Here is an 18,817-nt window from a genome sequence, read left to right on the forward strand (position 1 = left end):
AAGAAGCTCAGTTACTACTTTAAAGTAACTAACCCAACACTGGATGTAGAAACCCTGTGGCCCAGGGTCCCTTCCTGTCTGGTTCAAGTCTCACCTAATCACTTTTGCAATTAAGACTGTTGATTGCAACATCATCTACTGCTACACTTCAGGGTTCTGGACATGACAGACAGTTGTGTCACTTGTGGCAGGGATACTAGCTGTAATATAAGCGGGGAGGATGGCTGCAATAGTTAGCTGGAAACAACATCTGAGATATCCGTCCAAAGGTTTGCACTCCTAGGAAAAGCTAAAGATAGCTTTAGTCTTAAGTCATTTTCATTGAAATTTGATTATGTCAGATGAATAGATTGAAATACAATTATAAAAAATGTCATGAAGTTATTTTTCTAAACACACTTGAATAGATAGTAGTTCCAGTTATCTACATTCTTCTGTATTTTAGACTTCAGTTGTCCCTTGCCATATTTTTTCTATTTCTATGATAGTTTTTGCCTACAGTACTGCACATTTAAATATATGCCAATTTTACATCTACAATTCTTGTCTAAATCCTATTGTATGAATCATCCGAGTGTTTTGTAACCTAATTAGATAAGGAGTTTTGGAACTCTAGAACACTGTAGGGATGAAACTAGGTGTTCTAAAGTCTAAGCCCATTTTTTATTTAGGTAATGTAAAGTAATCACATGCTTGTTTTAACCATTTCACTTTTGAAAATAAAAGATACAGGACTGACTGCTGTGCTTTTGTTGTCTGACTAGGATTAACTGTTTTGAAATGAGCAGATAGAAACCATAGTCAATATCAGAAAGGCAGCACAAGAGAGGAATACTGACAGATGATGACATGAGGGAATTGTTTTCCACACATCCACAAATGTGTTCTGGTGTCAGTTTCATCCCCTGTGTCTAGTTGTGGAGGCAAGGATCATTATCAGTCAGTCTTACTAACAACAAGTCGACCACAATGAACAGGAGTCAATGTATTATCTTATTGTATTCTTTGTATCTGTGTTTTGCTCACACTGTTACACACACAGCCCATGCACAGCTCATGCACAGACAGATCAATTTGGAGCTTTCATTTGTGTTCTCCTCATCTCTTCACCCAAGCTTGCTCATGGAATCATAACTGTCATTTCAGTCCCTACTTGGATAGAATCCAATCTGCTCGTCCGTCCCACTGCTCCCTTAATCTCTTCATCTGGCTATCTCCATCTCCTCTCCCCAGTATCCCTCATCTTGCCCCTAATCATCTCAGTCCCTTAACCTCCATTGCTTGTGCTTTACTCTAATTAGCTAACATTTGCTAATTAAGTTTGACAACAAAGGCCATCTGGAATGGCAGGTGAATGCGAAACAAAAGAGCAGGAGCACTCATTCCAAAACATAGACATATCAACTCTTACAAACATGACTTTTTATTCTGTATATACTTGTTCAATATTATTCATCGATGACATGTAAAATTGTGATTCTGCATTCAGAATTAGGTTATAGATTGATTTTATGAATCCCTCTGCATGTATGGGAACAGGTTAAACAAACCTATAAAAGCACTAAATACATCATTTATAAATTTAATATAATATCATGAGATTATTACTTTTTCTACATAAAGTATATACATTTTCTAAAAAAAAAAAAACCTAGACATCAATGGTAAAAGACATCTCAGAAAAGAGTTTGTATTTACAACTGGTATACAAGATGAATAATAACATAACAAAGACAGCTAAAAGCTTCATAGACCATGAGAACCTTTTCGGGTGCACTGTAAAAACATGTTCTTTTATGTCCACATGGTCCTTACTTTGCATAGAGCAATTTCCATGGAGTACTAGATGCGGGGGAAATCGTAAATGAGAGAAGGAGAGAGCAATACGGTGAATAGAGACCTAGAAAGGCTCTATTGAAGAGAGGAGCACAAGGAGGAGGAAGGATGGGGCTGACGAGTGCCTCTTGAAAGCTTTTCCTTATTAGCTGAACTGAATCATCTGCTTTTCACTCTGCAAAACACACATGCAGGCCCCCTTTTTTTTCAACAAATTGCTCCCCATCACTTGTTCCCAAACCACTTCTCGTTGCTCCCTCTAAAATCCACTTTGGATTCTCTACTTCCTGTGTTGTTTCAACCTGCACTCTCCTTACCTTCCTTTTAATTGTTGCCTGTCTATTTGCCCTCAACTCTAAAACACCACCACCCTTTATTGTGTAAAAGAATACATCACTATTTTTTTTTTCCTTAATTAAATAGTAGTAGTAAGACTCTTCATCATGTATACATATCCAACTCTACAATTTGATGCACTATATTAAATGTTAAAGTTTCAACTTTAAGATGGTTTACATCAAAAATAGATGAAAAAACTAATGCAGACTTGGAATGGAGAACTGAAAAAAATCTTGAGATAAGCATGAAGAAAAGGTTACAATACGGAATTGACTCCAAATGTAATCATTCATTTGGTATTGTAACTACGTCACCAGAGCACTTCATCTAGAGGCGCTGAATGTATGTATATTTTGTATTAACTGTGCACATTATCGCAATATATAATAATATTGTGAGATTGAGATTCAAATGTATTGTGAGCAGGGACATGCGGTCAGGGGAGGCAGTGCCTCACCTCTCAATCCTCAATCCATCACAAACTGCGTTAAAACATGTAATTGACGCGCACTGGTTGCCATATCTCTGAATGTTGCCAATATTATGCTCACAGACACGTTTATTTGCCTTGAGTTGTCTGACTGATGTCTTTAAGCATTAAAGTTTAATTTTCCATTAACCATTGAGGCGGAGACACTTTCAAAACTAAAGGAAATTAAGGTCGACTTTTACAACAAAGTACAGGGGGTTTGTGTGGTGAAGGACAGGCTCTGAGAAAAAGGGTTCTCCCTCTTTCTAAACTATTTGCATAAGGATGAATATCCGCAGCACGGTGATTGGTAGGAACCCTTCAGGTCATTGAGCCCAAGGCTTTATTTCCAAAGTGATGCCTGGTTTCAGTGTTTTTGTTCTTGGACGCACTTAAACCGTATGACATACAGAATAAAGTAATCCAAAATCATTCAGTCTGTCGATATGCAGATGGAGTGAGTGAGAGAAGTAGTGTCTTTCGCCAATTAGTAGAGCCTTTTTCACAGCCGCCTCCAGATTTCTTCCTGGAAATCTGCCAACAACAAAAGGCTTTGGAAGTAGTTGGGAAGAGATGGAAGTTGGACGAGTTGAGCTACTGGGCTGGTGTAGAGTGCCGATCCTGACGTCTGCTGATCATACCCGTCCATCCCGTCCAGGGTTGACATCTGTATCAGTTCCCATTGGCCATCGTGATCTGGGTTGTTAAGGGGCTACAATCATTCACAATCAAACCGTTGAGGTTCGGGGCTTTAGCTGTTCGTGGATCTTGGGCCGCCCCATGAAGAAATCTAGCAGTAGCGGCAAATAAGTCTGTGAACTTGCAGAACTGTGAGGCATTTGGTGTCTGAGGTTTAGGTACTGACGATGTAATGCCGCAGAAGGTTTCTTCTTTTCTTCAGGGTTTGTTGCTGTAGTACATGGTCTAGCACTAACATACATTAGAGATCGAATCCAAACTTATCAACCCTCTAGGACCTTACGATCCCTAAACTCTGATCTATTAGTTATACCAAAAATCTCTAAATCTAGATTGAAAGCCAAGGCTTTCAGTTTTCAAGCCCCTGTGTTGTGGAACCAACTACCGGCCTCAGTTCGGAGGGCAGACACCCTCTTTATGTTTAAAAACAATCCTAAAACCTTAATTTTCGATAAAGCCCATAATTAGGACTGACTAGGGCTCTGCCCGAATCAGCCCTTTTTGTGTTTCTTAAGATGCTATAGGCTTAGATTGCTGAGTTTTAGAAACCGAGCTCTGTATATCCTTCCGTTTCTGCATTACATTCATCACCTTTGCAGTTTAAACCCACACATTTTACTTCTCTCTAGGAGCCCCAGGGCTCCACCTCCAGAGCTGCTGCTGATCCAGGACCTCCACTACATCATCAGATCCAGAGTTCTCTCCAGCACCTCCATGAACGCTTCTATACTATCCTCTTTTCTCTCACTGTATCCTCCCTCACTCTTCTCTCCATGCATCTGTCTTCCCCCCCATCCTTCTTCCTAGCCGGTCAAAGCAGGAGGGCGTCAACAATGAGTCTGGTTCTGCTCGAGGTTTCTGCCTTCTAAATGAAAGTTTTTCCTCGCCAACGCCACACTGTGCTTTACTCATTGTTTAGTTGCTGGGATCTGTTTTTCCTCTCTCCATTGTTGTCTTACTTAAAATGTGAAGTTTTTTGAGATAACTTTGTTATGATAAGACACTCTAAATAAAATTGAATTGAATTGGCCAATGCTCTGGGCTACGTGGCAGAAAGGATGGCCCTTGGCTCCAGCGACTGTTGCAGATTAGTGAAGACAGTGGCATACCTCTTGTGATATAGTCAGCTGGGTTCTCTTTGGACCCTACATGATGCCAGGTGTGACCAGCTGTTAGGTCCTGAATCTCAGCAACCCTAGCGCCTACAAAAACCTTGAAATGGCAAGAGTCGGATTCTAGCCAGGAGAGCCCTGTGGATGGATCTGTCAACAACACAGTGTTTTACTAACTAGAGCTCCAGTCAAAGTTGCACAGAGTTACAGATGGGGTATTGACTGCTGCTTTCTGTGGGCCACTCTGGAACGGGCAGTCAGGAATGCCACTTCCACTTTTTCATCTATTCCCTTGGTTCTGAGATATGCTACTGAGCCGAATTCCTTTTGAGAAGGATAACAGAACACATGGATCTCTCTCTGAATTTGGGCTGAGTCTAGTTCGACTGCTGTGGCAATGTGGCAGGTTGATGTTCGGGAGTTGATGCAGTTCCTCTTCCCAAGTGTGCCAGGCTTGCAGCAAGGGTGCTGGGAGTTGTGGGTCATCCAATTATCTCTTCTTGTCCCACAGGCTCTGTACAAGTATCTTGGCCCGGGTGGTGAATGGCTTGCTAGAACCTTGTAGATGGATCGCATGAGGACTGCCAGCAGTGATTGGCCGAGTGTAGGTCTGCTGGGAGTTTTCTTGGCACCTGGCACCAATTTGGCTAAGTACACTTTTCGAGCCGATACATCGCAGCGAATTAGGCCGTAGCCAACTTTGGGGTTTTTGTGAGCCTTTTCTCTGTGTTCCTGAGTTAAGAGAGTACTATCTCCTTTGGCGCTGACAGCTTCGGGAAGTTCTTGGCGAGTGGTAAAGAAGCAATGTTGTTCATTGACACTCTTTGTCATGCTTATGTGTAGGACCCTGAAGTTCCCATCTCAGGTGTGTTCTGACTGGAGCTGGTGCACCAGGGGCTCCGACTCTTATCGACTCCATAGGCAGGATCAGGTGCGCATGGTCTGAGCCAACAAGCAAGAGAGGGTGTATATCCTTGAATGATTGTTGCTGCTGAATGGAGGAGCAAAGTGCCCTCTGAACAATCATCCAGTACGGCATAGGTCTCCAGACTTCGAGTTACATGTTTGACAATTACTTTCCCAACCTTGAGAAGGACCCACTGACCCTGAGGTGGCCTTCCTTTGTACAGCACTTCTCTTCCCCTCCTTTCAGGTAATGACTGGGCTGGATCTGGGCTCACCTGGTGTGCTCTCTGGCGGCTTGATATGCGTCCCTCACTGACGTTGTCAGTTGTGCAGTGCAAGGAGATGGTGACTTTTACATTCTTTACAACGCATGTTCAGGTCACACTCGGCTTAACGATGCCCTCTTCCACAGCGCTAGCAGCGGTTGTTCTCCTGTTTCCAGGTACGTTTCTGTGAAACACTAAGGAACTTCCAGTTTGTACAATTATTAAGGGAGTGCTTGTCATTCTTGCAGGATGGGCAGAACATCTTTGAGGACTGGCTCCTGGTAGGTTCAGCTCTGGGAGTTACCTCTGCACTCTCAATCTCAACCATCAGCACAGAGATTTCCCTGGAGGGTCTAACGTCCCGCTTAGTATCTTTGCCTCTGGAATAACGTTCCCTTCTGTTGTCGCGGCCATATTCGGGCAGGTCTGCCTGGACCTGAACCTCTTACTCCAGCCAGTCCGCGAAGTCAAGCAGAGTTGGGATTTGTATTCACATTGGGTGCATGAACCTTCTAAAACTGGATCTTAGCTCATGTGGCAGCTTTGCCAACAGACAAGCTACATGTGAGCCACAGTCAAGCTCCACGCGGCCATTGTTCCCGAGCTGTACCAACATGCTCACTCATGACCAGACCGTCAAATGCAAATACCCTGAACGCCTTGCTGTCACCACTTATTATGTTGGGGCAATCTATCAGCTCAGCAATTGGTTGGAGGGCCCATTGGTTGGGCTGTCCATGGTGTCCGTTGTAGGGCTGCTGCGAGTTGCAGTAGGAGTCTGCGATGAGTGGGGCTTACTGATGCTTCAAGTGATCGATCAAGATCTGATACTTGAAACGGTCAGTGTTGTCTTGGGGAAGAATGTTCTCTAGGGCTATCCTGAGCCTAGCAAACTCCTGCGTGTTTTCCTGAAAGCACTGTGTCTAACAACGTGTGATCCAGTCATTATAACTTAATATTGTTACAGAAATACAGCGCTGACATCATAATGCTGTCAAGCTAACTATCGCTTGGGATTCTTCACTCTAGAGCCAAATTTAAATCTTCCTTGTAATCCTTTATTATCACGGTTATACACTTTATTTTTGTTAACTATTTATCAGTTCATTCATTCATCAATAATTTAAATTTTTATAGAATTTTTAATAAATTGACAATTAAAAAATAATATTTCATAATGCTATAAATCAATATTTATGGACAATCGAATACTAAGATCTGGAGGACGTAGACTAATATCCCACAAAATATCACAACAACTCAATAAAGACTTTTGGAGAAACTATTAATTAAATCATATTTTTCATATGATACTGTCAAAGGTGACATGAATCATAGAAATTGTCTTTTAAAAATTTCACCCAAGACCATGCGTGTGTGCGTGTGTGTGTGTGTGTGTGTTTAGAATGCCGATGAGATATGAAATAACCAGTAGCCAATTGAATAAGTTACCCTTTTGGGTTTATATACTTGTAAAACTGACACTAACTAAAACACCTGTATTGTGTAATGATCCTAATGATATTTCATGAGTGTGTCCTAATCATAGTGTTGTGATCTGCACCATTTTTGTCTATAATATTAAAAAGTAACAGATTACTTTGAAAATAATCCCAATCCTTGGTCAACATGAGGGTGAGTGGGAAATAAGTGAGTTGATTGATCTTGTAATGAAGGCCCGTTCTTGTATGATTAGCACGTATGTGTTGTCTTTTAGTCAAGCCTTTCCTGCCTTTGGTATGTTTTCCCAATGTAAGCCACTTCTTCAAGTATAAAATATAACCTAAAAGTAGGGAACACATTTCACAATAGGTATGCATTTTTACTCACATTCACCTACACCTACAATCACAACAGAATGTTAACCATGTCTTTTCAAAACATAAATGGCTTTATATACTTATGACACTTTTAAAAATTATATTTCAATCATAATATCTGGCAAAATCATTGATTTAATTAGAAAAAGATAGGGGCTTTTCTTAGCATTTTTTAGGAGAGATAGAAAATGGAATGGTAACCAATTATGATCAATACATCTCTACACTTCATTCTTTAATCTCTTGACTAGTTTTTGACAAATATTATATATAATATTATTATAATTATTATAATTGTAATGGACAAATTTTACATGTAAGAAACAGCAAACCCGAAACGGACAGAAAACATTTCTGTGGGACCTGGAACTGTCTATAATCTTTTGCTGAAAAATCAGATAAAATCTGCATGAATTTTGACGATTGTGACACAGAACAATTTTCTGGCATGAAGAAGAAAAAGAAAACACCTTGCATCAGCAGTAACATCTGTAGCTGCAGTCTTAGAGGGAAAAGTTTGTTGTTCAATCTCTATATTAATTTGACATTTTGTCCACATCGTTATATACATATGACAAAAGCGCAGAGGATGCAGGCATGACGCATATGTAACATAAAGCTAACATTAATCTATAAATATCCAAATGTTATTCTAGCAAGAGAGAAAAAAATGTTTTTCATTAAACTGCAGGATCCACAGTCAAATGAAAAAAACGTCTCTAAACAACCCATTGTTAAAATATATATTATTAGGGTAGAGGGCAGTGGTTGGAATGGATGCCACTACTAATAAGGAAACGTGCAGCCAGCCCTATTTTTTACATTTACTTATATCTGTACTGAGAAAAAAATCTACCCAAACTCAGGAGCCTACTGTGCTTGGACCACAACTGGAGGACTGCAGTAATATGTTTAAATAAAATGTGAGTGCTGATTAAGATGTATCTCATATTATTTATCCTATTCCTATGAAAAGGTGGTCTGTCCAGAAAATATTATATACGGTATTTTCATCATTATAAGGCACAATGGATTATAAGGTGTACTGTCAATGAAAAGTCTATATTCAAACTTTTTTCATATACAAAGTGCACCTAATCCTAAAGCTCATTAAGCAAAAGGTAAAAAAAAACTTTATTGATCACTCAGGAGGTCTCCTTCGGGAAATTGTTTGGGAAAACAAAACAGTCAATCAGTCAAACCTTCTTAAACACATAAAAATACTTTCAACCTTGTTTAGTTGTAACACGTAAACTTTTCTGATACCACTAAATCAAAAGGTCAGTGTACTCACAATAATTCAAAACTGTTCAGCTGTAACTGGTACAAAAAACACAATACACTACATTGTTTAGTTCATTCCTTGTCCTGGTTCCTAGTTTGCTCCCTTTGGTGGATAGGATTTTCTTTTAGCATTTTGCAGATAATTGACCATGCTCTAATCTCACTGTGCTGATGAAGATATATATATATATATATATACAGTGGGTACGGTAAGTAATCAGCATTGTGGTGGTAGCATCATGGTATTGGGATGTTTTTCAGCTGCAGGGACAGGACGCCATTAAAGGAAAGATGAATGCGGCCAAGTATAGAGATATACTGTAAGAAAACCTTTATTAAAGTGCTCAGGGCCAGACTGGGCTGAAGGTTCACCTTCCAACAAGACAATGACCCTGAGCAAAGCTAAAATAACAAAGGAGTGGCTTCGGAACAACTCTGTGACCATTCTTGAATGGCCCAGCCAGAGCCCTGACCTAAACCCAATCGAGCATCTCTGGATAGACCTGAAAATGGCTGTTCATCAACGTTCATCATCCAACCTAACAGAACTGGAGAGGTTCTGCAAGGAAGAATGGCAGAGGATCCCCAAATACAGGTGTGAAAAACTTGTTGCATCATTCCCAAGACAAATCGAGGCTATACTAGCTCAATAAGTTGCTTCTACTCAATACTGAGCAAGGGGTCTGAATTATGACCATGTGATATTTCAATTTTCCTTTTTTAATAAATTTGCTAACATTTCAAAAGTTCTGTTTTTTTGTCAAGATGAGGTGCTGAGTGTACATTAATGAGGAAAACAAATGAACTTAAATTATTTTAGTGAATGGCTGCAATGAAAGAAAGAGTGAAAGGGGTCTGATTACTTTCCGTACCCACTGTACGTATTCTATTTTATTTTTGTAAAAAAACAAAAGAAATGAATGTGTATTCTGCACTACATAGCATTAGAAATATTAAAGGAGCACTGAGAATAAAACTGGCCAAGCAGAGAACGTTAACTGATTTATGTTACAGAGGCATTGATGTTATCATGTTACATTATTACTAAATACAGTTCAACATCCACCACCCCTCACGTGACTTCATGTTAAGCTGTGACTGCTTCAGAGTTTCAGTTTCTTTATTTATTTTAGATTCCAACTGACTCACAATGTTTGTAACAACAGAAACACTGTATGCAATGTCAGCATCCAAAGCACACATTGAAATAACCCGGATAGAACTCATGTTTTAAAACGACTTATGTATAGAAATATGTGTATTGTGTATGATTACAAATTAAAATCAAATACAAACCACAAGCTCCAAAAGAATCACTAAAAGAACATTGAATTAACAAAGAATAGCTTACTTGGTGCTTGCTTCTGTTTTTCTGTTGCCTATTTTGCCTGTTTTCTTATTATATTAATTTATTTTGTACTGAAGCCTCATAAAAATTCCTATCTTGTGGCAATAAAAGTTTCTCATTCGGTGTATAGTTGCATTTTAGCTAGTATAACTTCTGGAATAGTCGAACGCTTAAGTAATCCGTTTCTGAAAGTTGCACATACACCACTTTTACCAGGGTGTTTACATCTGGAAAAGCATCTAAAACACAAACAATTTGGTAGAAATTGAGTCTGAAATTGGTAGAAACATCAAGTATCATTGATAGAAAATCACCTTAGTTATTTAGTTATAATGCTCCACTACACCATGACTCATCTTCTTGAAGGATAAAACACGACTTCAATGAAAGTGAAGAAATGGATGTTGAGAAAGAGACGGAGAGAAGTAGGAGGACGCTTCTCAGACCTAGTAGACAAGAGTTAATCGCACAGGAGCGTTATTATGTTCTATAAAAAACACATGTTATGGAGCACATGTTATAGATAGCAAGAAAAACTTGCAATCAAATCAGAAAATAAATTAAAGAAATAAAATAACACACCAGCAGATGTGTTCCTTTAAAGCATCATTTGTGTTTATGCTTTAAGGACATACGTACGTTCTATAAATCTGAACAGTGTTATCTACTGATTGAGTAGCCTCACCTCTCATTAGAAGCCACCGGAGGAGATATAGTCCCAGCTGCTCTGGGTTTGTTGACTTTGGCATAAAGCCGATCCAAGTGGTCTTGCTCTGTAGTGGCATTATTAGCATGAAGTGGATAAAAATGTGGAGGACCCTGGGGGGAGGGGTGCTGAGGATGCAGGGTTGTGCTGAAGTGGGGTGCCTGAGACGACGGTGGCTCAGGCAGAGCGATGCTGCAGTCCTTGAAGGGCTGTATCCGGGCATAGTTTGGATCTGATTCATCATCTTCCACATCTGGAAATGGAAGTGTAGTGGTACCTCCACTCTGATGATGATCATGCAGCTCAGGATGTGCCAGCTCAATCCTGCCAGAATGATATGCATGTTAACAAAATAAAAATGTTTTACACATTTTTTAAAATGAAGTGTGAATGAAAGCTGATCATTAAATAATTTAAGAGGGCAGTTACCCTAAAGTACTCCAATGGTTCCCATTTGATTATCAATGGCATTATTAAGGGGCAACTAAACTAACTGTTTATCTGAGTGCCTCTTAAATTGATCTTGGCCCTTTATTGTACTCATCCGTACTCTACAAGCAGGTAATCAAACCATTGTTCTGAAATAAAAGCAGAAGCTACACTAAAACAAAAATCTCATTATTCTTCAGGCAAGACTTGGCCACCTCTTTCTCTCCTCTTTCATCTTCTCCAGATCCATATCGCTGAGAATGTCTGACTTTTGTCTCTGCAAAGCTGCTTTAGCCTCCTTCTTTTCCTCTTTTCTTTTTCTAAATCTGCAAAGAAAAACCAAAAGAAAAAAGAATAGTGTTAGATACAATGACGGAAATACAATAGGGTTGAAAACCTGACAAAAGAAAATCTCTACTTTTTTGTTATGAGAAATGGTCATCAGCTGTTGATAATGTCGATAATCAATCATTCATTCACACATTTAATTATGACATAACAAAATGAGTATTCAGTAAATTTAATATTCTATGATTTTTGTAGCAGAATTATGTAAGATTGAAAATATTGTTTCTGGTTAGTGTTGAAACAACGTGACAAAAATGATGACGATTAAGGTCCTTGTTGTTTCAACTAATTTTTCAAAAAGTCTCTCATCTGAAAACTGTCCCTAATAATTTAATATTTTTTATATTGTGTGATTCATATCTGTTATTCACACACATACAGTCATTCACACATACACTGATAGGAAAAACTGTGGCTGGAAAACCACATTTTACATTTTTACTTTTTGATGTCAAGCAGAGTTCTAGTTCACGTCCCGTCAAAAAAAAGAATTTTGGAATAATAAGTCGTATGTTAACTAAGCTAGTACACATATTATGTCTCAACCATCCCATGAGTATTAAAAGGTGCTAACATCTGTGATTCTCACGTCACATATTCACTCAATTGAAGCTGCATCCCATGCCACTGCTTAAACACACCCCTTTCTGCTATGGTTGTTGAGTCTACTCCTGTGGGACTTGGTGATTGACACTAAATATGTAAACACACCAAAACATATATATGCACTGCCACATGCACAGACTCACACAAAAGAGAAACACACTTAGCGTTCATCAGCATCCACATCATCAGTCAGTTACACCCTCATGCCTTCGTGTCATGATGTTAGATTGGCAGCTCGTTGGTTAGCCTTCACTTCCATGCTCTCTAATAATAAAATATTTACAGACATTGGCTGATGAAGGGAAGCTATTTGTTATTATTTTGAAGTTAACCTCTCACTCTTCAACAACTGGATGACACAACACAGCAAATAGCAACACAACTGGGCTAACAATGTCCCAAGGTCCCAATGCTAAAGGCAGCCGTTGTTGACATGTTTAGTTTTTGTAACGTACATGACCAAAATTCGAATTTTTTGTTTATCATGTGCTCTTCAGCGCGAAACACAATGGGTGCGTTTACGTGAGCATATTGTGATTGACCTGATTACATCTGTCCTTACATGAACACAAAGGAAACTCTACATTTCAGATATCAATGAATCAAACATTTTATCAGACCAGAACTACTCTGACACATTCATTCTATTTACATTGAGCCAAAATAGTCTCAAGCTTAACAAACTACAAGCAAGGGAATAGCAACGCGGGGGCGTGGCATGTGGAAGGTATGGAGTTGGTTGTGTTGTCTATTGCTAATCCACCCTTAGTTCTTAAAACTATTTAGGTCAACTTTGATTCTGATACAGATTCCCACCTGCACAATAAAAATAGTTGACAAGAGCTAGAAATATGACATAAAGCAAAAAGAAGGTTCAGAAAAGCGATTTAGAACTTTGCTCTGGCAGTAAATAGTGTCCACTTTCACAGAAAAAAAGGGTTCCCTTACCTAGCTTACCAAGCCACGAAGAAACACCTGATAAGACTGATGCTGCAAGAACCTCCTCCCTCATTCTGAATGCTATTATGGAACATTCTATGAATGCAAGATTTGATAGTCTGGAATATTTGCTTAAAGGTGTGAAAACGGGGATAGCTGTGAAAACATCCCTTATTGTTGGCCTTGAAGGGGCGCGAGAAGAACATGGCAGAAGAGTCGCAGAGAAGCAAAACGTGTGCAATACTTGCTAAACAGAAGAGGAAAACCAGTGTGATGATCGCCAAAATACACCACAACCCTGTGAAGTATATGATTATCCAGGCTGTGCAAATCAAGGGTCCACTACAGTGTGAGGGAAATAGGATCAGCCCCTTTCAGGACCTGACTGCTTATAGACAAATTTGTCGCAAGACAGAAGCTACAAGATTTCTGTTTACTGCTCGTCTCAAATTTACCTTTGGAGGTGGCATGAAAATGCTCAACTTGCCACAGGATGCTAACATATACAGTATGTTGAACAACACATGAAAGCAGCTTGGGCCATGACAGACTAAACTGAACTTTCAACAACATTTTTATGCACTTTCCAATTTCTAGAGACACTTCCAATGCACTTTGACATTTAATTTTATTTGTTTGCTTTAAAACATACATTTTCTGGTTTGACTGATGGTTGATTTTTATTTTTTGTTGTTATTATTATATTGTACTGACTTAATCAAAGGTATTTGCTCATAAAGACAAATATGTTGTTATCAATAGTATTATAATGTTCCTCAAATAATGTTTTGGTCCTTTCTACAGTTCAAAATTGGGTGACTAAATTTTTTTTTTGGTTCATTTAAATTTAAGTGAAAGATGAGAGGGGGGTAGGCATGTGTGTGTCACTTGTGCTTTATTCTCTTTGAGAGCCTGTCGGATTTGTTCATCAGGGCCATGGTGGGTTCCAAGGACCCTTTAGATCTGTGATTATGCGTTTTATCCTTTCCCCCCTTTTTTGTTCAAGTAGGGGGATGTTCGGGGTTGTTAGCTTTATCTTTCTGTTAAGAGATCTAATATTTCAGACATTAATTGTCGTGGGACTCATGGTCCTCGAAAATAATATCAATATATATTCTTGTAATGTGGGAGTTTTAGACAAAGGTTTACTCCCATCTGGAAAGATTGCACAATGATATAGTGTTTATTCTGCAGTTTGGCAGGGAACATTTGGCTCCTGATCCTGAACTGAAATATTAACGTTCATATTTGGATGCAAGCAATCCGTTTTGTGTTGCTTTTGTCTGTTCAATAAAATCAATAGGAGCTTCTGATTTACTCACAACCAGAAATGTCATGAGAGCTGGGGTATGCACAATGACAAAATAATTCAGCCCAGGACAGCGACGCAAATGCCTGGTGGCGGGAAGTGCATTTCCCACCTTCAGTGATATTCTACATACTAAATATATACACTTTATATTACCGTTCATTCAGCATAGGTCAACAACGACACATGCACATCACCCTTGATAGGAAATATTCATATCAGAGTAGTAAAGAGTGGTCAGGAATGACAAAACTAGACACCAATATACACACATACATACAATATACAGACTCAAAACAATTAATTTGAACAGCAAAATGTGGGGACAAAAAAGACATCTCCCTTAGTCATGGTGGCAAGAACAAAACATAACTAAGGATGCATTACAGCACCATTCGCCTGTCAATGACAAGTTAAATTGTCCAATAAAATTTGCATTGTCACCATTTTATATAAGAAAAAAAGAACACACCTGGGGGTAAAGTGTATTGTAACAATCAGTTAAATAACTTGGTAACTTGTTTAACTAACTGAACATTGACTAATTATACAGTAATGTCTTACCATCAGTACTCAATAGAAAACTAAACTGTACATTTTCTATCATATTCAATGCAGCTCATATCGCCAAGTAGTGAAGAGCACTTTTGAAATAAAATCGCACATAATCCGTCCAGATTATTGACACAAACTCACCTTAACAGGCCAAAGCCATTTTTCTTGCTCTTCTTTTCACGGTCTTCCAAGTCATCTTCCTTCTTCTGCTCCTTCTGTTTTGCCTTTACCTTGTTTTTCTCCTTTTTCTTCGTTTTGGCTTTCTTCTTAATGTCATTTTTGCTTTTCTCTTCCTTCTGTTCTCCGGGACATTGGCAGGATGAGCTGCTGGCAGGAGTGTCCCGGCCTGAGCTGTGCTCCGAGTCTTGATCTGGAAGAAAAATAATGGAAATTAAGGTTTTGCTGTCACTGCTGTGATACAACAAATCAGGAACATAACAGGATCATTGGCTTGTCTAATAAACACAATCATGGCCATTGTATCTTATTTAGAGTAGAAGTGTCAAATATGTGATCGATTAATGACGGTCATGATTTTTGATAGATTGGTTGATTAATTCAACTTCCTGTGTTGCCTTTACGACGATGGCAATAAATTCATTGTCATTTGTATTTAAATGTATTGTCCAGTATTGAGGATATTTGAGTAGTCACAGCAGTTCGCAAAAAAAAATTCAACATATTTTTATGTGTCATTCCATCGGTACTGTGAGGGGGCGGTGGGGAGAGAGGGGAGCACACGGGTATTCATATTAAATTCATATTGAATTCAAATGCTCAAACCTTTTTTGATGTATACACTGCATTTCAAAAGAAAAAAACTACCTTTGGTTTGTTATCTGTGTGTTGTTTATTTTTTTACTTTACTTTATTTTATTTTTATTTTTATTTCTATTTCTATTTTATTTTCTGATTGGGGGGAAAAGAAACGAAAATCTGTTTTTTCTGAATTTCCCTTGTCTGTTAAAAAAACAAAAAAGTATATTACATGTGTGAAAATGTATACAATTTTGAATATGTCTCAATAAACATATGTGAAAAAAAAAAATACACATTACATTAAGACACACAGTACACATATTTAAAAAAAAAATTAACACTCTACACACACAGGAGCAGCTGGATGATGTAGCTGGGGCTAGGAAAGTATGGGCCTCCCTGCTGAAGGGACTGCCCCCGCGACCCAAACCCGGATAAGCAGAGAACAACATAACGAAATATATACAGAGTAAAGGCCAAAAGTTTGGACACACCAAACAAGCTCATTCAAAGTTTTTGCAATTTCCCGGACTGGCTGTAGTTCATTTCTTTATGATGGTCACTCATTTCTTTTCATAATTTAAATTTTAACAGTTTATTAAGGCTGTTGGCTGTGTCTTAAACTGACTTCTGCACAACAAAACTAATGGCCCTAACTCTAAACAAAGGCCAAGAAATATATGATATAATACTTATAACTATTTTGATTAGATTACATTAGATTAGATTAAACTTTATTGATCCCACAGCGGGGAAATTCACTTGTGCAGTAGAAAACATTTAACAAGGATAGAAACAGAACACTTAAAGAAACAAACAGGAAAAAAGAACAAAAATAAAATACAATCTACTATTTACATCAATGAACACTGTGAATTTTGATGTGTAGAGTACCGACAATACAATAGATAAAATGATGAGAAGATTACATTAACAAAAGTTCCTTATGCTACTGATTATTGCACAGAAATGGATTATTGCCCGGGATAACTTGCACTGAAAGATGAGGAAGTAAAGCACAGCAGTTAAAACAGGTTATCGAACTTGCACCTTTCTTCTTTTTTGCACCTTGGGTGCAGCGGTCTATGGCTAAAGGAGCTGCTTAAGGTTCCCACAGTAACGTGAAGAAGGTGAAAAGTATGGTCCATGATATATGTTAGTTTGGATAACATCTTTTTCTCACCCACAACCTCAATGGAGTCCAGAGAACAGTCCAGGACTGAGCCAGCTTTTCTGACCAGTTAGTTAAGAGCTTCCACAGCCCTAGCAGACCACCCCATAAAAGATAGCAGATTCCACCACATAGTCATAGAAGGTCTTCAGTAGTTCCCTGCACACGCCAAAGGACCTCAGTCTCCTCAGCAAATGGAGACGACCTTGGCCCCCCTTGTACAGGGCATCAGTGAGACCATTCCAGTTTATTGTTGATGTGAACATCCAGGTATTTGCACTGCTCCACCTTCACAATGTCCAACCCCTGGATGTTCAATGGTGCTGTTGTGGAAGCCTTCATGCTGAAGTCGATCACCACCTCCTTCGACTTGCTGGAATTTATACGCAGATGGTTCAGCTCACACCAGGCGATGAAGTTGGCAATGACCTCCCTGTATTCCAGGCCAGATCGGAGACCTTTTGGAGGTGGCAGGTGTTGTGGCAGAAGTCAGAGGTGTACAGGGTGAAGAGGAAGGGAGCGAGCACTGTACCCTGCGGAGCCCCCATACAACAGACCATCTCAGCAGACACACAGTCGCGAAGCCTCACACACTGCGGTCTGTTGGTGAGGTAATCGATGGACCATGTAGCTAGGTTACAGACTCCCGCACCTTCCAGCTGCCCCCTAAGCTGCGCTGGCTGAATTGTGTTGAACGCACTGTAGAAATCGAAGAACATGACTCTAACAGTGCTCCCAGTACACTCCAAGTGTGTGAGAGACCTTTGCAGCAGGTAGATGACGGCATCATCCACATCAATGCCACACTGGTACGCGAACTGCAGATGGTCCATTGTGTTGTTCACGAGGTGACATAGATGGGTGAGTATGGAGTTGATGCCGTCAAGGCCAGTAGCCTTCCTCGTCTTGGTCTTCCTTAGTTCCCTCCTCTCCTGGTCTGCTGTTACGATGAGGCTGGGGAGGGGCCAAAAGTTTGACTCCTGATGGGTGCAGCGGAGGAGGGGGGAGACTTGGACTGAGGGTGGTATAGATGTTGGAGACATAGGTGGATAGTGTGGTGGGACAGACCAGGACATGGTTGGAAGAGGAGGAGGAGGAGGAGGAGGAGGAGGGAGACGTGTCACCATAAAACCTGTTCAACTCATTCAACCAGACCAGGTCACCTGATTCAGGGCCCCTCCCACAGTCCTTGGAGTGGCCAGAGATGGTTTTCAGGCTTCTTCAGACCTCCCTGGCATTGCTCCCCTTCAGCCGCTCCACCAGCTTCCTTTTGTAGCAGTCTTTAACTCTCCTAATCCCCTTTTTTTTTTAGCTCCCTCTGCACTCTCCTCATCTCGATGTGTCACATTTTATGTTCATCTTCCAATGAGTTAGACAAAAGGACATAGAAATATTCAGCCTTGCCGGTGGAAACTAAAGATTGCAGTCAACACAAGGGACTAGTCTCATATATAGAGCATGTATGTTAATGACTACACTTTTTTTTAAAACAAATAAATACTTTATGAACTCACAGTGTTTTGTATATCAACCATTCATTTTACAAAATCATAAATTTTAATGAAACAAAAAACTCCAAAAATCTTATAGACGACTAACAGAGTTACTTTAGATGAACAGCTATATTAACATCTCTGTTTAGTACAGTGAACTCATTGTCATGTTGAAGAAACCAGTCCGAGATAATTCCAGCTTTATGACACGGCACGTTATCCTGCTGGAAGTAGCCATCAGAAGATGAGTACAATTTGGTCATAGAACAGTGGTTCTTAACCTTGTTGGAGGTACCGAACCCCACCAGTTTCAAATGCGCATTCACCGAACCCCTCTTTAATGAAAAATAAAATATTATTTCTTGTATTCCCTGTCTCCATGCAGCTTCAAGAAGTGTTCCTTTAGTTTTGCCGGTGCGAGAC

General features: G+C 39.5%; 1 protein-coding gene across 6 annotated transcripts in view; it reads right to left on the reverse strand.

Annotated features, from left to right (window-relative positions):
* Window positions 1–18,817, reverse strand: part of LOC148068839 (partitioning defective 3 homolog B-like) — a 130,257-nt gene that overhangs the window by 32,070 nt on the left and 79,370 nt on the right. For 5 of the 6 annotated variants that reach the window (XM_087804725.1, XM_087804727.1, XM_087804724.1 and 2 more), the window contains exons 20-22: window positions 15,113–15,341; window positions 11,430–11,540; window positions 10,765–11,109 (exon numbers count right to left, since the gene is read on the reverse strand). In XM_087804725.1, coding sequence (XP_087660851.1) covers window positions 10,765–11,109; window positions 11,430–11,540; window positions 15,113–15,341 — 685 coding nt within the window. Of the gene's footprint in view, window positions 1–10,764; window positions 11,110–11,429; window positions 11,541–15,112; window positions 15,342–18,817 lie in introns of those variants that run through there. The other variant, XM_087804729.1, reaches the window with a different exon arrangement.

This window comes from Callionymus lyra, chromosome 12 (genome assembly GCF_982586985.1).
Source record: "Callionymus lyra chromosome 12, fCalLyr1.hap1.1, whole genome shotgun sequence".
NCBI classification, from domain to species: Eukaryota; Metazoa; Chordata; class Actinopteri; order Syngnathiformes; family Callionymidae; genus Callionymus; species Callionymus lyra.